The 27,407-nt window shown below is 52.6% G+C and overlaps 3 protein-coding genes across 6 annotated transcripts in view; 2 read left to right on the forward strand and 1 right to left on the reverse strand.

The window, feature by feature from the left end:
• THRAP3 (thyroid hormone receptor associated protein 3) overlaps window positions 1–6,308 on the forward strand; it is a 75,860-nt gene extending 69,552 nt beyond the window's left edge. The window contains exons 10-12 of one of the 2 annotated variants that reach the window (XM_044237806.1): window positions 2,216–2,411; window positions 2,857–3,000; window positions 4,716–6,308. In XM_044237806.1, coding sequence (XP_044093741.1) covers window positions 2,216–2,411; window positions 2,857–3,000; window positions 4,716–4,937 — 562 coding nt within the window. In that variant the 3' untranslated portion in view covers window positions 4,938–6,308. The remainder of the gene's footprint in view (window positions 1–2,215; window positions 2,412–2,856; window positions 3,001–4,715) is intronic. The other variant, XM_044237807.1, reaches the window with a different exon arrangement.
• A 1,090-nt stretch (window positions 6,309–7,398) lies between these two features.
• Window positions 7,399–20,633, forward strand: SH3D21 (SH3 domain containing 21). Of its 3 annotated transcripts, XM_044237808.1 has the most exons (16): window positions 7,399–7,458; window positions 7,621–7,778; window positions 7,882–7,945; window positions 8,205–8,323; window positions 8,548–8,638; window positions 8,814–8,869; window positions 8,960–9,005; window positions 9,155–9,255; window positions 9,374–9,460; window positions 9,627–9,669; window positions 18,723–18,816; window positions 18,913–18,965; window positions 19,091–19,185; window positions 19,339–20,210; window positions 20,306–20,369; window positions 20,447–20,633. In XM_044237808.1, the coding sequence occupies exons 1-16, from the start codon at window positions 7,455–7,457 to the stop codon at window positions 20,516–20,518; spliced, it is 2,019 nt and encodes a 672-aa protein (XP_044093743.1). In that variant the 5' UTR covers window positions 7,399–7,454; the 3' UTR covers window positions 20,519–20,633. The 3 variants fall into 3 exon arrangements, with proteins under 3 accessions (XP_044093743.1, XP_044093744.1, XP_044093745.1); XM_044237809.1 differs by lacking the exons at window positions 8,960–9,005; window positions 9,155–9,255; XM_044237810.1 differs by lacking the exons at window positions 7,399–7,458; window positions 7,621–7,778; window positions 8,548–8,638 and having other exon boundaries at window positions 7,915–7,945.
• A 766-nt stretch (window positions 20,634–21,399) lies between these two features.
• On the reverse strand, window positions 21,400–22,983 carry EVA1B (eva-1 homolog B). Its single transcript, XM_044236366.1, has 3 exons — window positions 22,857–22,983; window positions 22,350–22,453; window positions 21,400–22,100 (listed from the first exon to the last, which is right to left on the reverse strand). Exons 2-3 carry the CDS (start codon window positions 22,414–22,416, stop codon window positions 21,670–21,672), a joined length of 498 nt encoding a protein of 165 aa, XP_044092301.1. The 5' UTR covers window positions 22,417–22,453; window positions 22,857–22,983; the 3' UTR covers window positions 21,400–21,669.
• Window positions 22,984–27,407: the final 4,424 nt, after the last annotated feature.

Genomic DNA, 27,407 nt, shown 5'->3' on the forward strand with positions numbered 1-27,407 from the left:
CCTTCTAGGCCAAAGAAGTTCAGGGTTAGGAATGATAGCAGTTCTTGTATATCATGGAACTGTGAAGTAAGGTCCCTGGCTGAAAACAGAATTTCTGCATTAAAGTAGGTGTGATCCTTGTCCAAAGAAGGCCTCCTGGGAGATGGACATTTAATTTGACTGTATGGACGGAGCAGAAAATGACTTGGGAATTCCTTCTGGGTTGTGTTAGGCATTTTCTTTGATATGTTCTTTTTCATCACAAATCTTCGTGGAGATGTACATTTTTGAAACAGTTCAAAGTTGTCAGCTGGTTTTGTCAAAGAAATAGAGTTAAACTAGATAGGACAAGATTGTTGATCTTAAATGCCTTTTCAGAACTAGTTTCGCAGACACCTCCAAGTGAGGTATTCCAAATACTCTTTAAACAAAGGTAGCATTGTTGAACGTCCTAGGGCAGCATCCATGCCAAGGTCCTGTCGTTTCTGTTTACATCTGTGAAAGTTCCATGCCTTTTCAATCATGTCTCATTAAACATGGAGGAGTTGAAGCCCTGCACTTTCCCATATGAAGCAACACCACTTTTGCTGTCTGTGAACATCGGCCGGCAAGCATTTTCATACCAATTGCTGATAACAATCCTTTGAAATAAGTTGGACACTTGGTGTGGTACCCGTTTTGCCCATTTTGAAAGATAAGCCAGGCTCATAATGATTGGTCTAAGAGGACAGATGCTTTGTCTAAGATGATCAGCTGGCATCAAAACCCAAGTGTTCTGTTCCACTTTGTCTCCCTCTCCGCTGTGTTACTTCTGCCCGGGGAGCCCTGGCAGCCTTTGGGGCTGCCTGTTGACGAGGGACTCAATCATCCTCGCGGAGAGTGGAGGTGGCTGTACAGCAGTCCTCAGCGCCGCTGCTGGTGGAGAAGCAGCAGGACCCCTCCAGCATTTCAGGGTTGGGTTTGGATTATTGATCCTGATTGCTTTCCCTGGAACACGTGTCTCTTCCTCTGACTTGCCTTGCAGTCTTTGAAACCCTAGTATTCTCTGAATGGGGCAAGAAGAAAGATGCTTACCCTCACGCTTACTCTCACTCTAAGTCACGCCTCATTTGACAAAACTGTTTGTCATAGGGTGAAGGACAGCTCACCCAAGGTCACACAAGTATGGAAGGTGGTGCTGGGACTCAAATCTGGGGCCTTTTGGAGTCTTATTTTTTAAAATCTCTTAAAATAGCCCTGACTTACAGGAGTCAAGACTTACACATCCTGTGACAATAACTTAGGCTTCTTATGAGTAAATGCTTGAAAGAGCAACTAGGGTTTAAATATTTAAGTTGTTGAGCTTCTTAAATGTTAGGGAGTGTGGTGGGAGAGGCAGAAGGATACTTTGCATAATGGAGGACAACAAGAGGTTCCTGGCATTTGGCCGGCTTCTCCCCTAAGTCGTCCTATAGTCTGGGTGGCTGGCCTTTCTGCCGCCTTACAGGCAGCCAGTGGGCTCCATCAGCACATGGCAGGGCTGGCACCGACCTCTGGTACATAGACAATGACTCACTGTAGTAAGCTCATTTGCCCTAGTCTATAATTGCTCTCTGATGAAGGGAAGGGCGGGAAGTCACTCTGGGAAGAGTTTTGCCAGATCCTGTGCTTACTAACTCACCCTGTTTGAGCTCAGTGAGAGGTGGCATGTGGAGTCGTCGTCTAATTAGAGCTAGCTTTGAGTCCACCTTCTGCTCAGCTTGGTCACCCTGAATCTCCGCTGCCTATAAAATGGGGAAATGCTCCTGAAGGGTCACGGTTGCCGTTGGCAGTCTGCCTGCTCGACCCTGTGTTGAAGCATGTGATTTGTTCAGTCTTAAGAACAGGCCCGTGAGGCAGCTTGCGTTTTTCCTGTGAGAAATGAAGGTAACATAAGGTGCGCAGTACATCAGGGCTCCTATGCAGTGTTGGCTTCCTTCTGCCTTCCTCATTCACGCATATGTATCACAGCGGGCCGTGTTCTCTTCCTCTTAACTGTGCATGTCCCATGCTCTTCACTGGCTAAGACACAGACACGTGACTCAGAATTGAGAGGAAACTCTAGGTGCCCTGGGTGGGTAGCTGGGGGCGAGTCTTGAGGTTATGCGTCTTCGGTGTCTTCATCACAGACATGTTTGTGATTCTCTGGTGAGGCCCCAGCTGAGGGCTGTCCCCCAGCGCCGACTGATTTAAATCCCCGGCTCTTCTGTTCTCATAGGAAGCACCGGAGAGCACGAGACCGGTCCAGGTCCTCCTCCTCTTCGTCCCAGTCATCCCATTCCTACAAAGCGGAGGAGTACACTGAAGAGACGGAGGAGAGGGAAGAGAGCACCACAGGCTTTGACAAGTCAAGACTAGGGACCAAAGACTTCGTGGGTCCAAGTGAAAGAGGCGGCAGAGCTCGAGGGACCTTCGTAAGATCCTTTCCCCTCTCCCTGCTCCCGCAGGTTCTGGTTATGTGATTATCAGGTTACTAGTTTTGTTACCCTTGCTACAGAACCCCAAGCTCTATGTCCCAGAATCTGTGGTGCCCCCCTCCCCACGCTTTTTGCTTCTAGTTATTTTTCTGTTCATAATCGTGCTTACCTAGAAAGCCTCTCAGGGCTTCTGGCCTCCAGATTTCCACATTTACCTTGACTGATACAGCATCAGTAGGGAGGAGGGCCTTGTGCCATCCAGTTCTCTACCTGGACTACAGACCTGAGCACAACGGCAGTGGCTAGAAGCCAGTTGATTGGCTGATTGACTAGAGGACCCCTGTCTGTCCTGTGCCAGAGAGGTATTTGAGCAGAAGGCAGGGAATGGTTTTTCTCCACTCCTGACGCAGCTCTTTGTTCCTTTTCTCCGTTTATGCCACAGCAGTTTCGAGCCAGAGGGAGAGGCTGGGGGAGAGGCACCTACTCCGGTAGCAACAACAGCAGCAGCAGCAACGATTTTCAAAAGAGAAACCGGGAGGAGGAGTGGGACCCCGAGTACACGCCCAAAAGCAAGAAGTATTACCTGGTATGTGTCTGGGATGACCAGGAAGGGCTGGGGGCCTCTGGCACACAGCATGGCTGACCCCGAGGCTTCATCGGTCTGTCCAGAGCATGATGAAAGGCATGTGCAGGAGTTCTTTGTACTTGGGGGATAGTGCACTGCTGGCTAGAGGCGTGTTCTCCCGCGAGGCGGGATCCGGGCCTCATCTGGGAGGCGTGTGGATTTCAGGATAAGCAAGAAGGGTGGCTCTGGGCTTTTGAGTTGTGAGCTGGTCTGATTGCTAGCCCACCCTCGGCCGTCCTCCAGCCTTTATCTAGGGACGGAGTCCGTACTCTTCCCCCAAGTCCGCAGTTCACGCTGTCCTTCCCGAGTACAAGATAGAAAAGACAGCTCAGGATCTCTTCGAGGAGAGGATCTGTCTCCAGAATGAGATGTCACTGGGGCGTCTCTCATCTGAGCTGTTGGTCATTCGTAGGCAGCAGGCACTTTGTGGGTCTCCCTCCATCCCTCCCTCACTTTGGGGCTCGTCTAGGCTGGATTACCTGGCCAGGGAGTAGGTTCTGTCAGCCCTGCTGTTTGAACAGCAGGCTCAGGTCCAAGCAGATGGGACTCGGGAGTGTTGTAACCAAGGTAAGCCTGCAGCTGAAGCTGCCTCGCCACAAGCAGGACCAGTGCAGGGCTGTACCAGCAGTGGCACAGGTTTACAGCCACCTTCCCTGTTCTGGGGAGGCCGGAAGCTGCCTGGAGACTTCTCAGGGACCCTTGGGCCTGCATCTAGGGGAACGTTGACTGGGCCAACTCCACAGGTGCTGGAGTGGCACTGCTCCAGGGGGAAAGTGAAAGCCATCTGAGTCCTTCTCCCTGTCCCCATTTGCTGCCTGAAGCAGCATTGTTGGCCTCCTGTGTTTAGGCTGTTGAACCAGCAGCCCTGGCGGGAAGCAGCTGACCCTCTCGCTGAGTTGATCCCTGGAGCCTAAGGGATGGTTTAGAGGTTTTGAAGCCACGGGGCTGATGAAACCAACAACTTGTAGTTTTCAGAGTGCTTTCTCCCTCATTCTGTCATTGGAGCCCTTCTCTCTCAGGTGATTATTAGGGGAGGATCGAGATGCAGGCTGGGGTTTTCCTGCTCTGCCACACAGTCTCTCTGCGTGAAATTACAGAGGCGAGAGAGAGATGGGAGGCTGGGTTCTGGGTCCTACCTTTGCCACTCACAGGTCTGAGACCATGACTGGGTCATTTTGCCCTTGGTCTCCCTGCCTGTTCTTGGCTGGGGTGGGCAAGAACTTGCGTGCCATCGAGCTCCCTGACATCCCAGACCAGACAGAATCTCATGTTTTGGTGTTTGCTTGGCTTTCTCAGACCTGTCCTTTGAGACCTGGAATATTAAAGAACATAAAGTCACCTTAAGTTCCTGGCAGAGTGGAGGGTGATGGTGATGGTAGGGAAGATGTGAGGGTTAAAGGAGATAATGCAGGTGAAGGTCTGTTGGGGCTCAGTGAAGATTTTTTCATCATCGTTGTAATGCCCAGTTACTGCCTCAGAATGCCTCAGACCTTGGTGGAGTATTCTCTTGGACCTGAATCAGCATTTTTGGAGTAGGGGAAGGGGAGGAGGACAGAAAAGCAACAAAAGGTGGGGTGAGGTAAAAGACTGGTATGAGAAAGTCACATTTGGGGGAGAAGAGGGTTCTGGCTACTCTTGTTTGCTCCGGGATTGATGGCAGTTTTCTTTTCTCTCAGCATGATGACCGTGAAGGTGAAGGCAGTGAGAAGTGGGTGAGCCGGGGCCGGGGCCGAGGAGCCTTCCCTCGGGGTCGAGGCCGGTTCATGTTCCGGAAGTCCAGCACCAGCCCCAAATGGGCCCACGACAAGTTTAGTGGGGAGGAAGGGGAGATTGAAGACGACGAGAGTGGGACAGAGAACCGAGAAGAGAAGGACAATTTACAGCCCACAACTGAGTAGGGGCCACTCTGTTGGGAGCCCCTGCCCAGGGGAGAGAGGGCGCTGGGAAGATGGCTGGTGAGGAGCAAAACAGAGGAGCCTGAAGATTGCAAAAATCCCACCCCTACCCCCCCACCAGCCAGCCACGCAGAATCCTACTACAGCCGAAAGCATCCCTGGCGCTGCGTCCCACTGGACAGAGGCGGCCGGCCGAGGAGCCTGGGGTCAGGCCCGGCTCTTGAGCAGAGCAGAACACAACACGTTGGGCTTTAGCTGTGTTTCTCATTTGTTGTTGGTGTGCGGGGTGGGGGCTGGGGTAGGGAGGGGAGAGCGATACTTGGATTTTGGTTTGTTCCCTATTAGAAACCGACAGTTTTGTTCTTACTTTCATTTGGAGCTAAGAGGACTAATTTGATGATTTTCAATCTCTTCTTTCTTATCCTGATTTTAAAAGCCCTTCTTCATCCCTTTTTTCTTTTTCTTTCCTTTTTTAGGCATATGTAGTAATAATAGCAGAAAGATTTAATTTGGGCAACTTTGATTCTTCAAAGAGAAAACAAAGCATGTGAATAAACATTGAAGTGTTCACCTCAGTTTGGGACCAAACTGCTTGGATCTTTGTAAAAATCGGTTTTGTATGTCGAGGAGGAGTTCAAGGCCTTTCTGACCACCTTGTGTTCCGCTTTTCTGCACAGCCATGTATTCCATGGTTGTTAACCACACCCCACGTGTCCCCCCACCCCAATATTTTCTGATTTTTTCTGGGCTGGGCATCCCATTCTCCACCAGCAGCTCCAGTATCCCAAACTTTGTAGTCCTGCTGATCCTCTCAGCAACAGGGGTGGAAACTGGTCGGCAGTTTCTGGTCTGTTTTCTAAGAAACTTCTGAATTCTATTATCTTTACAAATATAAGATGAGAAAATAATTTTTTCAATATTTTTTATTAATCTTTTTATAAAATGAAAAGAAACTCCTATGGTCGATTAAGGAAGGTGGTTATGGCTGGGTGGTTTGTGGGGGTTTTTTTCTTTTCCTTTTTTTTTTTTTAACCTTAAGCTTTAAGTTGAAACATTCTTGGATGTTTGGGGGGAAAAACATCCTCTTTAAATGGGTCCTTGTGCTTGCCTTCTGGGGAGGCGGTCCTGAGCAGGTGAATCATACGGCATTTATGCATATGTTATATGCGGACTGCACCCACCTCTTCTCCCCCCGCCCCCAACCTTTGCCTCTTGGGTTGTTGTGCTTCTTTCCCCCTTACTTTGCTACATTTCTATAGTTAAGTTGGTTTTACTTGAATGATTCATGTTTAGGGGAAAAAAATGAAAACACCCTTAAAATTTGTTTCAACTCCTCCTGCAAATAAAAAAATAAATGAAGAAGGCAGATGTAAATGGACTCTGGTCATTGTCACCCTTAGAGAGAGAGAGAGAGAGAGAGAGAGAGAGTGTGTGTGTGTGTGTGTGTGTGTGTGGTGGGGTGGGGGATATCTGCTGTAGCAGCTGCAGGGAACCTGAAAGAGCAACTCTCATGGCTGTCTCTGAGGCTGTTGCTCAGTTCCTTCATCAGTGCCATGCTCAGTCAGGGAGGAGACTGCCACCCTTTGCTGGCTAATAACTCATTGCCACCCTGGTGGTTTTTCATCCTGTACCTTGTACACCCTAAGAGAACCAGATTCTTGCACTGTGGTGTAATGGGCAAGGACTTTGGCTTCCAGAGTGGTGGGGCAGGGATCAAGGGTCGTGATTAACAGCCTCAGCCTTCTGAGCAGAAAGATGACCAGAAAGCCCAGTCAGGATGGGACTGGCACCAGATGGGCCCTCAACTTCAGGCCTTGCTGGCTCTGGCCTTGGCTATGAGCAGGAGCCTTGAAAGCTCCTAAACTTCCTTTTTTCTTGTCTTTTCCCAAGGAGAGTCTGGGTGTGTTTTATGAAAGCGAACAGCCTGGTCACACTCTGGGGTGGGGTTATGGGGAGAACATGCTTTCCAGGGAAAGCAGATATTTGGAATAGAACTCGGTGGTAGCTCTGTGCACACCAGAGCAGCTACCCAGTCCGCCCAGGGCCTGCCTCGGAGCCGCTGCCGCCTGCTGGGGGCCCCACCCTGGTATGTGCCTCTCCCACCTCTTCCCGTGCAGCTCACAGCTTGCCTGCGGGGAGAAGGTAGGCCAGAAAAGGCTTGGTGCCAACGGTGGGTGGGAGCCTCAGGGCCTACGGTTGCGAGAGGGAGGAGAGGCGGCTAGACTGGAATTGAAGTGACTGGGCCTGGAAGAGCAGGTGGGGGAGCTGCGGCCCCAGCACTGGCCAGAGACCCTGGAGTCTCCGTTCCAGGGTTGGGGGCCGAACCTGCTGAGCCAGGCCACCTCCTCTTCCACACCCACTCCAGCACCTGAGGCCGACCTATCCGACCTATCCGCTAGCGTCTCCGCCTCCTTCGCCTCACATCCTTGCAGCTCGTCCCACCTACCCTGGCCCAGTACTCGGCAGCCCACGGGACAGCACTGTACTCCCAGCCCGGCTCTGGAGCAAGTCCCGGAAGCTATGGGTATGTGCAGAGGGTTTGGGGGGGCGGAAAAGGCAAGAGAAGTCCACACCACCACCCCGCTCTCCCGCTGTCCTTTATGGGGAGTCCGGGACTCGCGCCTAAGCCCGGGTGCCCAGACACGTCCCTTCTGAGCTGAGCCCCTACCCCGTCTTTTGCCCCCAGAGGTGCTGGTCCTGGCCGGATACCGCGCGCAGAAAGAGGACGAACTGAGTCTGGCGCCTGGGGACGTGGTCCGGCAGGTGTCTGAGGGGCCCTCACGGGGCTGGCTGCGCGGAGAGCTGGGGGGTCGTTGTGGTCTCTTTCCCGAGCGCTTGGTGCAGGTGAGGCCAGGCCGCAGGTCGGGTGGATGAGGGTCTCAGTGCGTGCCCAGCCCCGGAGCTGAGAGCCGCCGCCCCACCCCGGTGTTCTTGCGTGCGTTTCCAGGCGATCCCGGAGTATCTGCGCGCCGCGGGGGAGGCGCCGAGCCCGCGCTGTGCACGCCGCCGAGGTGAGCTGAGCGCCAGGCCCAGTGGGCGGGCGGGCGGAACCTGCGCAGCTCAGGCAGCCCCAGCGGCGGCTCTGGGCGCGGCTCTGGGCGGGGCCGCTGGGGCACTCCGCGGTCTGTGATTGGTTCTTGGGTACAATGCTCCACCTTGGGGCGGGGCAGGGCGCTCATGCTCGGGTGCCCCCGGCCCGCCCCTCTCGCAGCTCAGGGGACTGGGGAGCGCGGCTCCAGCGGCCTCTCTTTCTCTCTCGTCTGACCCCAGGTCGCCCTGCCAAATCTCGGGGCCCCCAAAGATGGTGCAAGGTGAACTTCAACTACATCCCAGAGCAGGCAGACGAGCTGAAGCTGCAAGCTGGGGAGACTGTGGAAGTGATAAAGGAGGTGAGGGGACGAAGTGATGAGAGGCTTTGGGCGGAGTCCCTGGGTGAGAGATGTGTGAAGAGAGGGTGTGGGCGTTGGGGCTGCTGAGGGACACAGAAATGGGAAAGTGAGGGAGCAAGGGAGGAGGGAGCTTTGGGCAGAATCGGGGCAGAAACAAGGGTGGAAGAATTCTCGAGAGACCCTTGGGGCAGAACTAGATGGCCCTGCGTCCTCCTCCTCCCCAGATTGAGGACGGCTGGTGGCTGGGGAAGAAGAACGGGCAGCTGGGAGCCTTCCCATCCAACTTTGTGGAGTTGCTGGACAGTGGGCCCCCAAGTGAGACCTGCACACTGTGACCCCGTGAACCCTTGTGACCAGACTCTGCAGTCTCCATTGACCCTTCCAGTGGCCTGAGCCTGTGATCCACGCATCCTGACCCTGTGACCCCTTTGACTTCTCCCATGTTCTAAACTGAATTAGCACACCCCTCTAACCTCACTGTCCCCACCAGGCCTCGGGAACCCAGACATGCCTTCAGTCAGCCCTGGTACCCAGCGGCCTCCCAAGGTAAACAGGGTGTAGTGGGCACAGACGTCGCGAGTTCTTCTTAGAGGGGTGGAGGCTCAGCTTGTTCCTCGCTCCCCTTGCCCCCACTAGCTGAGCAGTCTGACCTATGACAGCCCTCCAGACTACCTGCGGACAGGTGAGCACCCAGCCCAAGGGTTCCTCCAAACCCTCTCCAAGCCTAGCTGACTTGGGGAAGGGGGAACCCAACCGAGCTGATGGGGGAGGGAGTGCCTGAATGATCTGGAGAGAGCAGTTGGCTTTAGTGGACTGACCACCCCCCTACAGTCTCCCGCCCTGAGATCTACAGGGTCCTATTCGATTACCAGCCTGAGGCCCCAGATGAGTTGGCGCTGCGGAGGGGGGACGAGGTGAAAGTACTGAGGAAGGTAGGAAAACACAGGGCAGGGGAGGTGGCCAGGAAGGGCACATTGAGAAGCCGTGGGACCTGGGAAGGCAGGAACTTGGGTTCCTGGCTCACCTCCCCATGGTATCTTGTTCTCCCAGACCACAGAGGATAAGGGCTGGTGGGAAGGAGAGTCTCAAGGCCGAAGAGGAGTTTTCCCTGACAACTTTGTGCTCCCCCCACCCCCAGTGAGTATGGGGGCAGGCATTCAAGTTGGGGTTCAGGAGGGCGGGCAGGCTGCCCTGGACAAAGTTGGGGGTGGTGGTGCTCAGTGGGCATTCAGGCTACCCCTAAATGACAGTGAATCTAGAAATGTGGGAACTCATCAGATTCTGATAACTTGGTTCTTCACAGGTTAAGAAGCTGACTCCACGGAAAATGGTGTCTCGGGAATCAGGTGGGTGCCCAGGAAGCCTGGGATTTGAGGGGGGAGGTGGTGGGATTTTGCTCTCTGGGACCCCACCAGTTTAGTTGCCCATAAACACCCACAGCTTCCCAGTGGTGCTGTATCATAGTCCCTTAGGAGCTACCTCTATGGGTTAAAGATCTGATAGGTATTTGTGTAGGAATGTGTCAGTTTGTGTGTGTGTGTATTTCTTTGTGTGTTTTGAGAATGTGGCTATCAACATGTTTAGATTTGTTTCACTTTATAAGGAAATAAGGTGATCAATGAGTCTGTGTTTTTGAGACTGTGTTGTGTGTTTGCACATCACATGAATGTGTCAGTTAATAGTTCTGTGGGGATGTTTTACTTCTCTTTTAATGGAATACTTCACACATGCAAAAAATGCACATAATGTGCTTTGAAACAATAATGGGGAAACAAAAAAAACCAATAATGAACACCCGTGAACATTCATGAGCTGTCATCAAACCCAAGAACTAGATTATTGTTAGTGGTTTGTGTGCTCCTTTTCCTTCCCATTCTACTCCCTACCCTCCCCGCAAAAGATAACCACGATTCTGAATTTTGTTTTTATAATTCCCTTGAATTTTTATTTTTTTATTTTATTATTTTTTTAAAAGATTTTATTTATTTATTTTTTGACAGAGAGAGATCACAAGTAGGCAGAGAGGCAGGCAGAGAGGGGGGGGGAAAGCAGGCTCCCTGCTGAGCAGAGAGCTTGATGTGGGGCTCGATCCCATGTCGCTGGGATCATGACCCGAGCCGAAAGCAGAGGCCTTAACCCACTGAGCCACCCAGGCGCCCCTAATTCCCTTGAATTTTTAAATTTACTTACCTATGTATGTGCCTAAATAATGCATCAATTAATTTTTGCTTATTTTTGAGCTTGATAAGAATGGTGTCATGTTTATAGTCTTCTGGGACTTGCTCTTTCCGATCAACATTATATTTCTAAGATCAATCCATGTCATATCTAGATGTAAGTTCATTAAAATTTTCACTGCTGTATAATATTCCTTGCAGGGAATTTACCACAGTTTATGTATGTTTCTGGTCTCCTCCTGATGTTAGGCATTTTCATTGTTTCTAGTTTTTGTCACAACAAGTACTGCTGCCATGAACAATTCTGTACCTGTGTTCTGGTGTGGAGGTACAATCATTTCTCTAGGATACAATACTAGGGATGCCATTTGAGATCGTAGGATTTGTGAATATTCAACTTGTATGAGATAAAGTCAGTTTGGCTTTCAGAGTGATTGTATACTTTAACGTTACACCATCAGTATATGAGAGCCTGTTATTCCAAATCCTCTTCAACACTTGGTTTTACCAGATTTTATTTCTTTTGTGTGTGAATCTAGGAGGTACAGAATAGCATCTCATTGTGACTCCATTTGCATTTCCCTGGTTATAATTGGTTGGGGTTCTTTATATATACTGAATACCAATCCTTTGCAGGTTACATGCCTTACAGATATTTTCTTTCATTGTGGCTTGTCATCTCTTTTTGTATCATGGTGTTCTGTGATGAATGGGAGTTCTTAATTTTAATGTAGACATATCAGTCTTTCATGGTTAGCAGGTTTTTTCTTGTCTAAGAAATTCTTCCTGCTCCAAGTTCAGAAAAGTCATTTACATTTTCTTTAAAACTTTTAAAGTGTTTCCTTTTGTTTTTAAGTGCCTTTATCTTTGTGGAATTGATTTTTTTTAAGATTTTATTTATTTATTTGACAGACAGAGATCACAAGTAGGCAGAGAGGCAGCCAGAGAGAGAAGGGAGGAAGCAGGCTCCCTGCTGAGCAGAGAGCCTGATGTGGGGCTCAATCCCAGGACCCTGAGATCATGACCTGAGCCGAAGGCAGAGGCTTTAACCCACTGAGCCACCCAGGCACCCCATGGAATTGAATTTTAATGAGTAACCCAGTTCTACTTTTTTCGATATGGGCGATAAATTGTTCCAGCACCCTGTATTACACTCTGCTTATAAATTTTACACAGCTTTCATAAGATTTATTTCTAGATGCCTCAGACTTTTTTGTTATGTCTGTTAAAAAATTAGATAAGGGCCCCTGGCTGGCTCCATTGGTGGAGCGTGCCACTCTTGATCTTAGGGTTTTGAGTTTGAGCCCCATGTTGGGTGTAAATATTACTTAAAAATAAAATCTTGGTGCGCCTGAGTGGCTCAGTTAAGCATCTGCCTTTGGCTCAGGTCATGATCCCCACATCCTGGAATAGAGCCCCAACCCCACATCTGGCTCTCTGCTCAGCGGGAAGCCTGCTTCTCCCTCTCACTCACCCTGCTTGTGTTCCCTCACCCACTGTGTCTCTCTGTGTCAAATAAATAAATAAAAATCTTTAAAAAAGTAAAATCTTAGGAGCACCTGGGCAGCAACGTCGGTTGAATGTCTGCCTTTGGCTCAGGTAATGATCTCAGGGTCCTTGGATCAAGCCCCACACAAGGCTCTGTGCTCTGCAGAGAGTCTCCTTTTCCCTCTCCCTCACCCCCACTCACGCTCTCTCTCAAATAGATAAATAAAATCCTTAAAATCTTAAAAAATATATAAATAAATAAATTATTAAACTTTATTTTAAAATATCCTTCTGTTTATTTCAAGAATATAGAAATGTATTGATTTTTGTATATTGATTTCATAGCCGGTCATGGTACTAAAAACTGATTATTTCTAATAATTTATCTGTACTTTAAAAAAAATTGTTTATTTAAGAGAAAGAGAGTAAGCAAGAGAGAACATGAATGGGGTGAGGGCCAGAGGGAGAAGCAGACTTCCCGCTGAGCAGGGAGACCAAGGTGGAGCGTGATCCCAGGACTCTGAGACCATGACCTGAGCCTAAGGAAGATGCTTAACCAACTAAGCCACCCAGGCAACTCCTCCCCTGTCTTTTTTTTAAGATTTATTTATTTATTTCATAGAGAGAGCACAAGTAGGAGGGGCAGAGGGAGAGGGAGAGAGAATCTCAAGCAGACTCCGTGCTGAGTGTGGAACCCATTGTGGGGCTCGATGTCAAGACCTGAGCTGAAATCAAGAGTCAGATTCAGATGCTTAACCAACTGCACCACCCAGGTGCCCCTATCTTGAGCTTCTTCTTCTTCTTTTTTTTTTTTTTAAAGCTTTTGTTTGTTTGTTTATTTATTTATTTGACAGAGAGAGAGACATAGTGAGAGAGAGAACACAAGCAGTGGGAGTGGGAGAGGGAAAAGCTGTCTTCCTGCTCAGCAGAGAGCAAGATGCAGGGCTGGGGCTCTATTCCAGGATGCTGGGATCATGACCTGAGCCAAAGGCAGATGTGTAACAACTGAGCCACCCAGGTCCCCCCTATCTCTAGCTTCTTAGTAAGTTTTCTATGAAGATAGTCATGTCATCTGTGACTAATGACAATTTTGCTCTGTCTTTTCCACTCCTTATGTCTTTTCATTTTATTTTCTCATTCTACTATAGTGGCTAGGGACTCAACACATGGATAGAAGTTGTCGTGTTAAACATCATTATCACGTTCCTGATTTTAAGTGGAATATTTCCAGCTTTTCTCCTTTAACAGTGAGACTTACTTAGAACCTTTTTTTTTCTTTTTATTTATTTATTTAAAGACTTTATTTATTTTTTTTGCCAGAGAGAGAAAGAGAGCATTCAAGTAGGAGGGAGCAGCAGGCAGAGGGAGAGGGAGAAGCAGACTCCCTGCTGAGTGGGGAGCCCAATGTGGGGCTCAATCCCAGGACCCCAGGATCATGACCTGAACTGAAGGCAGACCCTTAACTGACTGAGTCACCCAGGTGTCCCTAGATCTTTTCTTAGATACTTTTTTTTGTCAGATTAAGAAAGGGCCTTTCTATTTCTAGTTTATTTATGATTTTTATGAGTGTGTGCTGAATTTTTCCAAATTGTTTATGTGAATCTTTTGAAATGATTTCTCTGAGTTTTCTCCTTTAATCTGTCAATGTGATAAAAGACATTTGTAGAATTTTCTAATGTTAAGCCACCCTTGTATTCTTAGGATCAATTAAATTGGTTATGGTTTTATTATTTTTTCATATACTATTATCATATACTGTTATCTTTTCATAAACCTGTTTCTTAAGGTTTTGGCATTTATTTTTACTGCCCTCCTCTGATTATAAATATTATACTGGCCCCATAAATGAGTTAAGGGGTACACTTTTTTTTTTTAATTATCTGGTAGATCTTAAAAAGATGGGAATCATTACGGGGGCAGATGGCTTGTTCAGTCTGCCCCTGTAATGAACGAGTCTGCTTGTTCAGTACGGCTCTTGATCTCAGATTTGTGAGCTTGAGCCCCACACTAGGGATACAGTTTACTTGGGGGAAAACAAAAAAAAGATGGCATCATCATTCCTAGAGAGTTGATAAAACTTGCCTATAAATCCATCTGGTCCTTTCTTTTCGTTTTGTTTTGTTTTGTTTTGTTTTCCATTATGGGAAGATTTTAAACTACTTCCATTTCCTTTTTCTTTCTTTTTTTTTAAAATTTCTTTAATAGTTACAGGAAAGTTTGGCTGAAATTCTTTCTTTTTCTTCTTCTTTGTTTTGTTTTTTGTTTTGTTTGGCTTAAATCAACAGAAATTTAATCTCTCATCTTTCTGGGGGCTAGAAATCCAAAATCAAGATGTTGGCATAGCCATGCTTTCTATGAAGAGTCTAGGGGAAGCATCTCTCCTCGTCTCTCAGCTACTGGGAGTCGCTGGCTATCCTTGCCTTATAGGTCTATCTACCACTCTTCTCTGCCTGTCTTCACATTGTTGTCTTTACTGTGTGGGCGTGCAAATTTTCCTCTTCCAATAAGATCACCAGTCATTGGTTTAAGGCCCTGATAGAGTGTGTGACCTCCTCTTTTTTTTTTTTAATTGTTTATTTATTTGACAGAGAGACAGCAAGAGAACACAAGCAGGGGGACTGGGAGAGGGGGAAGCAGGCTTCCTGCGGAGTGGGGAGCCTGATATGGGGTTCCATCCCAGGATCCTGGAATTATGACCTGAGCCAAAGGCAGATGCTTAATGACTGAGCCACCCAGGCACTCCTCAGCTGTTGCAAAGACCCCTTTACAACTGCTGTTCAAACGGCTTTACCTTGGAACTCAGATGGGAGGGAATCTTGCATTTTAGGAGGCTTGCAGTGTTCTTTCTGTTTCCTGGTCCCTGGGTAACCATGGCTGACCAGAAATCTAGCTAAAAATTCTCAAATCAGTTTTATTTTCATTTTTGTTATTTTTAATTATTTTTTTATTTTTTATTTATTTTTAAAGATTTTATTTATTTATTTGACAGAGATCACAAGTAGGCAGAGAGGCAGGCAGAGAGAGGGGGAAGCAGGCTCCCAACGTAGACCTCAGACTCACCACCCCCAGATCTAGAGTCTCATGCTCCACTGATGACCCCCCCCCAGGCGCCCCGTGAAAACCCTTTCCTATTGCACCTTTTGTTTTCAAGCTTCATCTTGTTCTAGTATGTGTTGTACTTCATTCCCTTTCGTTGCCCAATAATATTCCGTTATGTGAATGTCTGAGATTTTACCCATCTGTTTGCCGGTGGACGTTGTGTCGTTTTTACTTGTGGGGGTAGGAACATTTGTGTACGAGTATTTGTGTTGGCTGTTTCCATTTCCCTTGGGTATATGCCTAAGAAAGGGATCTCTGGCTGCTAGGATAGCTCTGTGTCTAGCTTTGAGAAGAACTGTCACAGTTTTCCAAAATGCTTGTCCTGTTTTATATTCCCACCAGCAATGCATGACAGTTCTGCTTTTTCCACATCTTCACCAACATTTGTTACTCTCTCTTTTGTTCTAATCATCCTAGTCAGTGCGGGGTGGTATCTCGTTGTGGATCTGCTCTACCTTTCTCTGCCTGCTTCCATGTTGAACATCTTTTCCATAGGTTTATTCCCAATTTGTATATCTTTTGGAGAAATGTGTATTTGGGTCCTTTGCCTCTTTTTTCATCAGGTTCGTTGACTTTTGACTGTTGACTTCTAGAGTTTTTTAAATGTCTTGAGAAGTCCCTTATCGGGCATTGACTTTGCAAAGATTTTCCCCCATCCTGTTGTCTTTTCACTTTCTTACTGGTGTCCTTTAATGCACAAAGTTTTACATCTGAAGGAAGTCTTATGTCTGTATTTTCTCTTTGGTTGCTTGTGGTTTTGGTGACCTGTCTATGAAACCAGTTCCAAGTCCAAGGCTGCACCCTAAATCGAGTGACCTCCCTCCACCGTGGCAGCAAAGCTGCCAATGCTTGCAACCAGCCCCTTGCTGCAGAGCAGTGTCTACACAGACCAGGCTGGCGGGGGCGCGGCAGGGATAGGGGCAGGCGCCGGCAAGGGCGCCATCAAGCATAAAACGCTTCTCAGGTTATCATATGCCTTTGGTCCATTTCCAAAGCCTGGCAGTGGTGGCTTTGTCCAGCTTTCTAGTTGCCTTGCGAGGTGAGGATTTGTCTACCACATCATGCAGCAGTAGCCAAACCCCCTTTCATTAGGCATTCTTTCCACCACTGCTTTCAAATGTTCTGCTCCTTCTATCACTATGCTTCCAGCTTACTAATTCTCTCCCTGGCTTTTTGGCTGTTTTACCTGCTCTTTAGCCTATATTTGATTTATTTCAAGAATGCTGTTTTTCAGGACGCCTGGGTGGCTCAGTGGGTTAAACCTCTGCCTTTGGCTCAGATCAGGATCTTGAGGTCCTGGGATCAAGCCCCACATTGGGTTCTCTGCTCAGTGGGGAGCCTGCTTCCCCCTCTCTCTCTACCTGCCTCTGCCTACTTGTGATCTCTCTCTGTCAAATAAATAAATAAAATCTTTTTTAAAAAAGATTTAAAAAAAAAATGCTGTTTTTCATCACTAGTTGCTCAGTTTTCCTTCCCCGCCCCCAGACTTGCCTGTTTATTCCCGATGGTCCCTTTGTTGCCTGCCCTGTAGCACAGCTGTGCTCTCTGACAATTCTAGCATCTGCTGTGTGTCGTGTCTGCTGACTCCTATTGTCAGTGGCCTGCCTTTTCGTGTGTTTTGTGATCTTGGTGTGTGAGCTTAGGACTTGTTCGCAACCTAAGGGAGTTCCCGCCTGAGGGGGAAGCTTTCAACCTGAGGAGAAGCCTTCTTCCAGAGAGGTCTTGCTTCTACTTCTGCTGGGAGCCAAAGGGTACCAGTCACCAGAGACCAGAGATAACCAGAGCCCTCTGGAAGAAAGGGGAGGCACTGCAATGTCGCTACCAAGCTTGGGGCCTGTGGCGGGGGCTCAGGAGGTGCCCCCCACTCCCGGGTATCGGTTCCTCATTACAGGCCCAGGCTGTGGAGGCATAGTAGCGTGGCCCTCCTCCTACCTTTCTGGCCTCAGTTTCTCCCTTTTTGTGGACCTCCCCTGCTTCTTTGAGGTCCACCAGTGCCTCAAAAGTATATCCTCCAGGGGACAGAATTGCTTTCTAGTGGGAGGACCCTCCCAAGCTCCTCATCCACCAACGCATGAGAAACTGAAGTCAGAGTGAACGTTCACATGAGCTTTGACTCCATGCCCCATACTCTTCTAAGCAGCTCGCACGAGTGGGGTCCCTCCAACCTCACAGTAGCCCCCACCACCAGGTGGATACTGTCATTATCCACGTTGTACAGACGAGGATACCAGGGCCCCGATACCAGGGCACAGGGCGGCTAAGTGACACAGCTGGTCCTTGGACAGCTGGCGCAGAGTGGAGCGGGACGTCAGAGCCTGGTGTCCAGCTCTGGGGTCTACACTAGCACACTGTGCATCCCGTCAGGATTCGTGTGCATGTCTGCGTGTGAGACCGTATGTGTGACTAAACGTCAGCAGGTGTGCGTGCCTAGGCCGGAGCGGCTCCTTGGTGCCCACAGATGTGAAGGTCACCGCGTGTGACTGTTCACTCTGACCTTACCTTCTCAGCGCGGCCATCTCTGACCACCCCATTTAGAACTGACATTCCCCTGCTTGTTCTTCCTCAGTAACAGCCAGTAACTCTCTCACACACAATACTTTTGCTTATGTCTGCTCCCCCCGTGGAAGCCGAGCCCACTCTGACTGCTGTGGGAACACGCTTTAGGCAGGGGGAGTGCAGCCAGGGCCCATGTCAGAGGCTGCTGCCCTAGTCCAGGCCAAGGGGGTGATGCCTTGGGCTAGAGTGCTTAGTGGCACTCCGAGGGTTTAATTCAGGACCTATTTTGAATGTGGAGCGATCAGGATTTACTAGTGGTTTGGATGGTACAGCATAAGGGAGTGAGAGAGGTCAAGGGTGACTCATTTTGTTATCCGGGCGAACGGGTGAGTGTGGGAGGTGGGGAACAGTGGAAAAGAGTCAGATTTGGGGGTTGGGAAGTGAGAGCTCAGCTTTGGGTCTGTTAAGTGTGTGATGCCAGTTAGCTTCCCTGAGTGGGAAGGGAGAGGACACTGGGATAGGAATCGAGTTCAGAGGCTGTGGATGAAAATGTGGGAGTCATTGGCTTCCCGATGCTAATTAACTCCATAAAACTGGGTAGCTCTCTTAGGGAGTGAGTGAGATAGAGAAGACCAAGAAGTTCTAGGGTGGGAGGGTTGGATTGGGAAAGGCTATTGCTGTGGGCTAAGGAAAAGATAAAGTCTGTACCAGGGAGGCAGCCGTGGGCAGTGAGCAGGGAGCAGGTCATCGAAATGTATGGATAGAAGCGCCTGGCTGGCTCCGTCTGTAGAGTGTGCGACTCTTGATCTCGGAGTTGTGAGTTTGAGACACATGTTGGGCACAGAGATTACTTTAAAAAAAAAAAAAAGTATGGATAAAAAACTTGGCAGGATATGAAGCCATGTCCTCTCCACAGCCTTCCCTGACAACTGTCTTCTGCTAGGTGCCCCTTCGGGTTGCTCCCATGGTTCCTTATGTCCACGTGGCATGAGGGTGGTCGGCTTCCCCCGAGTTCTGAAAAGGCAGAATCAAATGTTCATCTCTTGTCCCTCGTCCCCTATGCAGAGGACAGGGCCAGCAACTGTTAGATGGATGGATAAGGGAGTGAATGAGTGCCACACCCCCTTCTCCTCTCCCAGCTCCTATAAAGGAACCAAAAAAGGTGACGCCCAAATCAGCCCTCCCTACAGTCAGGAAGCTGGTGACAGCCCCCCCTGGGCCCAGCAAAGCCAAGTAAGGAGCAGGGTTGGGGGGGTGCGGAAGGAGGAGAGTACAAAGGAAATGCTGCTCCCTTTGCCCACCTCCTGGTCTGGTGGGGATATGTTCCAGGCCTTCTTGGACACCCAGTGGAGACAGTCAGAAGCGTCCCTCCCGAGACTTGGGTAGGTCTCCTTGCCTCCCTCTGGTGGGAAGGAATAGGGGACTGGGTAGGCTGTGCTGAAGGACAGAGATGGGGAGAGACTTGGGGGTCAGAGGAGCCTGGACCCCTGAGGTTCTGCTCTCATAGGCTCCGGTGGCAGCTTCCTCAGCGGGGGTTCAGGCCACCCTGGTAGAAAGGGACCAAAAACCCAGGCTTCCCGGCAGCGCTCTGCAACCAGTCAGGTAAGAGGTCCTGAGACACCGGGACCACTGACAGAGTTCGGTTCCCATATCCCTGGGATATGTGAAGGGGGAAGGATCCCAGGCCAAGGGGAACCTGACTCAAACTGTAAAGGTACCCATCCCTCAACTGAGCCCTCACCCCCATCACCACAGGAGGAAGAGCAGAGCAGCCTAGCGAAGGCCTCTACTGTGAATAAAACCCCCACTCTGGACAAGACCCCCAGCCCAGAGAAGACTCTGTCTCCAGATAAGGCCCCCACTCCAGAGGAATCCCTGACTCCAGATAAGGTCCCCATCTCAGAGGGGTCCCTGACTCTAGAGTTCAAGGCCCCAGCCCTAGGGAACCCCACCCCACAGGAGGGCCTGACTCTAGACAAGGCCCCCAGCCCAGACAGCCTCATTTCTGTGGATGTGGCCCCTGCCCCAGAAGTCCCACCGGAGGATGAACTCCTTGGCCCAAAGATGGTCCCCCCTGGGGATGAGGTGTCCACCTTGGAAAAGGTCTTGACTCCTGAGCAGGTGCTCTCTGAAGAGGCCTCCACTAGAGACAACATTCAATTCCACCACTTCTCTCCGGAGCAAGCTCTGCCGAAGCTCACGTCTCCTGTGGCCAATGAGGCTCGATGCCAAGAGGTCCACATGCCAGAGAAGGCTGATCTCTGCATGATGACACACCCTCTTGATCAGAGCAACAGCTCCCCATTCCAGTCTAAGTCCAAGCCAGGGTCCATGCCTGCCCTTGAGAAGGCTACAACCCTCCTCCAGGAGGCACCTGGGAAGCATGAGGGTACCCCGGAAGAGGCAGCACTCCCCAAAGAGGAGGTGGTCCCCAAAGAGGTAGACCCTGCTCTAAAGAATCCTCATTCTATCAAGTCGACTCCAGACCCCCAAGAGACTCCCACCCCACTTTCCCTGGTTCCGCAAAATCTCACGGACAGCAAAAGTGACAGAGGCGATATAATGAGGCTACAGGACGAGATGGAATCTTTAAGGAGGTCGCTGGAGCGGATGGGGGTGCAGCTGGAGTAAGTGGGGAGGAGGAAGGAGCGGGGGCAGGGAGGGGGGCCCGTGGCTCTAAGCCTGCCCAGCCCACCCCTCCCCCTCGACCTCCTGTCCGCAGGAGGAAGCTGACGGACATCTGGGAGGAGCTGAAGAACGAGAAGGAGAAGCGCCGGCTGCTGGAGGTGGGTGGGTGCGGGTCGTAGGGGGCTGGAGGCTGGCCCTCCCCTGAAGGCCTGTCCTGACGCCCTCTCCCGACTAGGTGCAGATGAAGCAGGGGACTCGGGAGTCCCGGACCCTGGGCTCCATCCACGCGCAGACGCAGACGCACTGAGGGTGGGCCCGGCAGGGACCGCGGCGGGACCTGGGAGCAAGTCAGGCTCCGGCCACCCACGTCCTTGCACACGACTTTGAGAAACGCAAGAAAGTAAACCGCAGTGTACCCGCTCGCCGCGCCTGCCTGGTCCGTGCGGGGGCGGGGCCTGCCGGGCGCTCCCGGCCCACTGCATTCCTGACGGTCTCTCCCGGGCACATCTGGCCAACATGTGGCTCCCATTACCGATCCCAAGGCCTCCGCGCGGCTATTTTTATCCACCGGATGGCGGGGGCGGGTGGGGGGTGTCTCCTTCGGACGTCTACCCGGTGCTGGAGAAATGGCCGGCAGGAGGGGCCCAGGCGGGGTCGGGCTCTGCCCGCGGGCCCGGATTCTGGAATCCAGCTGTGCGCCAGAGGAGGTGGGCGGGCCTGCTCTCGAGCCGAGACCCCTCCCAGTTGGGCCCATAGTTCGCTCGGAAGAACTCGCTGGAACACATCTCTGCTCGGAGCCCCGCTCAGGCACACACGGTTAACACGGGCTAATAGTGCTTCAGCATCAAGGGCAGGGTCCCGGGGCCTGTGTGTGTGTGTGTGTGTGTGTGTGTGTTGTGATGCAGGATCCCAGGGGCAAAGTGCGCCCAGGCCTTTGCCCGGGAAGGAATGCATTTGTGAGGAAGGAATGCGAGTGATAACTTGTTCTGTGCGTGAGGCTGTGAGGTGGTGGAGGGAGTGTTTTTTTCAGTCTGTGAACTGAATGCAAGCATGTATGCTCAGGTGTTGGGTGGGTTGATGGAGGTGGTCAGCCTGATTAAAAGAGTCGAGTAGTGTCTCAGTCTGGGTCCCCCTGCATGGCAGCAGCCTGGAGGAGGTTGGGGACAGAAGTAAGAGAGGGAGACTGAGTCACTGAGAATGCCGATTTCATTGGTCACTTATCTCTTAACCGATCGCAGGAGAAGGGCTGGGGACCCTGTGCCCTGTCCTCCCCCGCGGGCTTTCTGGCAGGACTGGGGATCTCAGAAGGTAGGGATCCAGGTCCAATGGCACTGGGGGAGCCGTGTGGGCGGGGCCTCCCTAGCACCGTGGGCAGGGGCAGTCCCAATGTCCTGGGGCAGCTGTGAGTTCCTGCGCATGTCCAGTACGCAGAGCTCCTTGCAACGGGAATGGGGCCGGTCAGTAATAGTGCATGCGACCCAGAGTGCCTGTGGCCGTGGGGCTGGGCCCCAGCGTGCCAGTGCCCAGCAGGTCCGGCTGCCCAGTGCGCCAAATCTCCCTTAGGATCCGTTCCCGCTCCTCCAAGCGCTGCGCCCGCTCCAGCTCCTCTGCCGACGTGAAGACGTTTACGCTCAGCGGCCCGTCTGGCTCAGCCGTCAGCTCTGGGCCCTGCAGCGTGTCGTCGGGGCCCAGCCGCGTCACCGTGTCCTCCTCCTCGTCCTCGTCGTCCTCGGGTTCGAGGGTGCTGCTGCGGGGGTCCCGGCGCGGAGCAGGGGCCCGGGGCCGCGGGCGAGGAGCGCAGGAGATACTGATGACTAGTAGGCACAGCGTTAGCAGCAGGCCAAAGCAGACTCCCAGCACGAAGTAGAGGCCAAAGCTCTCGGGGTTAGCTGGGGGTCAGAAGGCAGAAGTCATGGAGGAGCCCTGCCTCCCTGGCGGGTGGGAGTTATTCCACTGCGGAAGGACTCCAGTTTCCGAAGTTTGGGGGTCAAGGGCCGTCCTCCTTATTTGAAAGACATTAGGTAGCCGCCATCGGTCAGTGAGGGATGGGGAGGATGGGGCTGGGAGGTGGGGAGGGAAGGGGAGTGGGGCCTCAGAGGGGCAGGGATGGGCCCATGCCCCCCGGGGCCCGCCCTCACCGCGGATGTGCGCGTAGGCCGCCAGGCTGTTGCTCAGCAACTCCATGTCCCTCCGTGGGGCATCCATGCTGCTCTGGGGGCGGAGGGGCAAGCCCCCCGTCAGCCTGCGGGGTCAGCAAGGTCAGATCCCAATCCCCAGACGGGAGCTGGTCCTGACCCCGCCTCCTCCGGGTAGCTCCCCTCGCTGGAAGAGCAGCCCCGGGGTCCAAACCGGAGACAGCAGCTCTCTAACTTTGTTACAGACCTGGGCCCTGCCTGGGAGATCCTTTCCCTGGACGCAGACGCCCCTCCAACTTGAGGGGTCAGGGAAGTGGGCCGCAGGAAGCTCCGCCCCCTTGTGGGGTCCCCAGATGACGCCCGGTTCCGCCGTCCCGGTAGTGGGATGGAGGAGCGAGACGCGAGTGCCTTTTCCACTCCCAGGGCGGGCTCCGGAGGCGAAGCCGCCTCCCTCTCCCCTCCAGCCCGCCCCGCCGGGACCCACCGGCCCAAAGGCCGGGGCTCACTCACCGTCAGCGCCCCGCTTCCCCGCTGCCGGCCCCGGCGCGTCCGGCGGCCGCATACACCCGAGACCCGGCCGCTCCCGCCCCGTCCGGTCCCAGCTTCCCCGCCTGCCCGGCTCGGCTCCCAGGCCGCGGCAGCGCGGGCCGGACACGGGCCGATGGACCAGCCGGCCGAAAGTTTCCTCCGAGGAAAGAGGAGGGGCGGGGCGGGGCGGGGCGGGGGGAGGCGGGGAGGAAAAGGGCCGGGAGAGGAAGGGGAGAGGAGCGAGCGACTGGGAGGAGGGGGAGCGAGGCCGGCGGGGCCGTCTGCTCTCCCACAGGAAACCGCTGGGGAGGCTGGTGGCAGGGTCCCGCCCCCAAGCTACTAATAACAAAAATAATGAAGTTTTGCCTATGTCTCTGTGTGTGTGTATGTATGTGCCCTTTGTAATATTCTTTCATTTAATTCTAACAATCCTATAAAGTGAGTATCATTGTCGCCACTTGGCAGGTAAGTAAACCAAGTCATGGAGATTGAATAACTTTACTAAAGGGTCAGTATTTGAACGGAGAGCTCTTGGCCCCTAGAGCCTGGGGCTCTTAACCTCTTCTCTACACCTTGCTCTTCCTCCCAGAAGGCCCTCCCGCCCAGGAAGACTGCCCCTCTTCTGCAGTCCTCCCCCAGATCGTGAGTTCACAACAGAGGGGGCTCCGGCTGGGAGAGCATGTCCAGCTGGCAGAGCTTCTGTCACACGGGGTTAATGAATGTTGGGCTGGTGCTTGGAGCTGGGAACAGGTCAGCCTTGCCCAACCCGCCTGGAGGTTCTGCTGGCTCTGTGCTCTTCTGCACCAGAGCCTGCCCAGGAGATGTATTTTGTCCTGGCTCAACTTGCGCCTGCCCTCGCTTGCGTTTCCACCTGGGCTCCGCTTGTGCGCGCCATGTGTTGTGTGATCCATGTGTGCGGCCTGGGTCTTCTTCCTGCTCAGACTCTCAGCACCCCCCCCCTTCTGGGCCCCCCTTCCTGTGCTGGGGCTTGGGTGAGGGGGAGGCCTGCTTGGCGGGAGCCTCAGAGAGGAGGAGGGAAGGAAGGGGGAGAGGAAATTGCAGACATAGCTGAAGGCGTGGCCTGAGGCCTGTGGGCTGGTGACCCCCCTGTCTGTCCAGGCTGGAGACCCCCCATCCCCAGTCCTGAGACTGGGTTCAAGCAGGGGGCAGATCTAGATGGAGAAAGGACATACCCGCTCCCACGGAGATGGGAAAGGACTCCTGGGTGTCTTTGTGACTTTTGAGTCTGTTTTGTGAGCGTGTGTGCAGGCATTTCTGCCTTTATTTGTATATTTGTGTGTGTCTTTCCTGTTTATCTGCTTGCGCAGTGGGGGGAGGCGGGTACCGCTGCGTGCAAACCCCTGCAGCTGCTGGAGAGCAAATGCTCCCTCCCGGGAATGGGGAGGACCTCCTGGGAATGGGGGTTCAGCGGGGAAACAGGACAGACACAAACCCCTGCCCTCATGGAGCTGGCTCCCGAGACAACCATTCCATGAAGAAGGTAGCCTCGGTGCTGCTGAGGCTTGGGGCGATGGAGCGCACCTGCAGGCTGCTCTTCCGGGCCGTGGGAGGGGACACCCGACTCCTGCCGCGTGGGGCTCAGGGCGAGAGCGGCGGCAGGAGTCACCAGGCCTCGAAGCCAGAGGGCCTTGGGTCGCCTCTCTCCCGGGTGCAGCGGAGGGGGCGTGGGGACCCCTCCGCGGGGGACCTCGGACGTTACTGTCCATGTGGCGGGGAACCTGAGAGTCTGGGGGGTTGGGAGTAGTGTAGCGTCACGGTTCCTGACAGAATTTAGAGAGACCCCGGTGCGGTCCCGGGGCAGCACAGGCAGCCGCGGGGCGGGCATGGGAGCCCGGAGAGCGGCTAGGGCTGCAGCTGCGCGGGCAGGCGGCGCCCAGGGCTGGGTCCCCGAAGTGCCGCTGTCCAGGTGAGGCAGGGTCACCTTTCGAGGCGGTGTCAACAATTCCCGCCTTGCCTGAGGCTGTGAGGGAAAGAGGACGTAGGACCACTGCTTGACGCTGGGCCGGAGCACCCGAGGGAAGCGTGTATGGGGGGTGGTCAGAGTTGGCTTGGAGATCAATTCGAGATGTGCCTGTGCGTTAGATACCGGGGGGAGGTGTCAGGCAGGGGACTCGGGGAGGAGTCCGGGCTGGACATGAGTTTGGGAGCCCTCGGCACAGAAGATGGATGGAACTCCCCGGGAGTGGGTGAGATCATCTGTGGGGCCGGGAGGGAGGAGAAGCCGCTGAAGCCCTAGCTCCGCTTGCGCAACCTTGAGGGTTCTCCTGGGGGAGGAGTCAGGAGATCGCGGGGGCGGGGTCAGGGTGGAGAAGGTGTGGGGAGACACCCTTGAGGTGGGAGGAAGAGCCGGCTGGGCAGCACACTGCGCAGACAGGTGGACTTGCGGCCAGAATCTAACCACTGGCCGTGGTATCAGTGGGTTTCCAAGGGCACATGGGTTCACTGGAGGCCTTCCGTCCATGGGAACGTTGGTGTGTGCTGCAGCTGTCCTTGGACTGACCTTGTGTCTTGAGAATGTTGGTCTGAGTCCCTAGGGTGCCCACCTGCGTCTTCCCGAGGGGCCAGGTGCACGCCTCTCTGCATTCATGAGAGCATACCAGGTTTTGGATCCGTTCGTGTTCAGCTATTGCCGTGCTATGTGGACCTCTGGGTATGGCTGAGCCGCTGACACAGGTGTCTGTGCCTTGGTGTGTGACTCAGCCCTGGTGAAGCCGGTGGCCATGCTGAGCAGAGTGGAGGTTGAGATGCTTCCTGGTCCCTTCAGGGACTGGGATGTACAGGGTACCCAGAGTGTTGCCTTCCTCTAGGGAGATGCATGGGGCCAAGCTAGGCTGGGTGGAAGGAATAGCAGCCTTGCCCTGGAGGGTTCTGAAGAAGCTGAGGGCTACTCCTGGAGGCCCTGGGGAATGTGTCTTTGGCCCAGGTGGGCCGTACCCACAGCCCTCATGCCCTCCTGACCACTTGCCTGTCTGCTTTTCTGCCTGCCTTGCTCTGCCCCGCCTGCCCTCCCTGCCTGCCAGCCAGTCTGTAGGTGTTCCCAGCCACCTGCTTTCCGGTTGTGCTGGCTGGCATCTCTGCACATCTGCCACTCGCTTGCCTGGCTTGCATCCCATCTCTCTACCTGCTGATTTCCTCCCTGTCTGCCAGCCTTTGACCTGCTGCCCATCCACCTGCCCACTGGCTGGCTGCCTCTCTGCTCTCCTGTCAGCCTGTGAGACTAGAGATTTGTCACTTCGGGAGGCACAGAGAGTGATCCTAGGATGAAACTCAGGAAAGACAGATCTTTTTTATTTTTAAAATTTTAAAAAATATATTTATTTATTTGACACAGAGAGAGAGAACACAAGCAGGGGAAGCAGCAGAGGGAGAGGGAGAAGGAGGCTCTCCGAGGAGCAGGGAGCCCAATGCAGGGCTTAATCCTAGGACCCTGGGATCACGACCTGAGCCGAAGGCAGAAGCTTAACCCATTGAGCCACCCAGGTGCCCCAAGACAGGTCTTTTTTAATGAAACAAGTTAAGACAGGTCTTTGATGGGAGTTCAGGGGGCTGAGGGATCCAGGGCCTCTGGGAGGGCTCTCAGTGGGGCTGGCATATTCAGGCCTAATGCAAAACCCTACTCAGCTCCCTTCCTCAGTGGTCAAGCTGGGGGTCTGTTCCTGACACTAGGGCCTCCCCACTGAGGGGTTCAGGGGCTGACTAGGTCTTAGATGGAGGGAAGAAGGCAACCCATTCATGGCCTCCTTGGACCTGCCCAGTCCTCTGAATACTCCTCAGCCCGGGGGACAGCTGCTGGGAAGAAGCCACAGTGAAATTTATAGAACAAACAATAAATGGATATTGAGTGCCCTCCTGGCACCTGGTACTTGGTTGGCTACGTGCTACATGCGCTTCACCTTCAGATCCTCCTAGTGACCCTGTGCAGTTTGTAACGGGACTAGGACTCCATCTAAGGCGGAGGGCAGCAAGGCTCCGGTGAAGCCTGAATGTGTGGTCACGTGGCTTTAAGGGGTGGGGCCTAGATTTGAACTTTAGAGCGTCTGCTCCCAACCAATCTTCCACTGGGCGGTTCTAGGTCATGGTTCCCCACCCAGTCAGACCCAAAGCTGCCTTTTCATGATGCTCTGTATGGATCCTCTAATGCTCCTGAAGTGAAATTAATGCTAATATACCCACCTCCACGTCTAATTAAAAATATAAAGAAAAGGTAATAGATACGGTCGAAGTGGTCACTCGCTTGGAACGTGACAGCTCCGAGTGCAGACTGGTGTTGGGACATTGCGGTCATGACCGTTTTGGAAATGGCGAGGAGCTCTTGGTAAAGTTCTGAAAGACACAGAGTACAGATTCCCTCCACTTCACACGGTGGTTGCATTTCCTGAAGGTTCCATGTACATTATGTGTCCACCAGCCCTTTGTGTTTATGTATAAAAGGGAGTTAGATTCTTGGCTCTGGTCACTGTAAACATGTTTTCACTCACCACGTCATGCAGGATGTAGAATCTGCCTTCCTTG

This window comes from Neovison vison, chromosome 2 (genome assembly GCF_020171115.1).
Source record: "Neovison vison isolate M4711 chromosome 2, ASM_NN_V1, whole genome shotgun sequence".
Lineage (NCBI taxonomy): Eukaryota > Metazoa > Chordata > Mammalia > Carnivora > Mustelidae > Neogale > Neogale vison.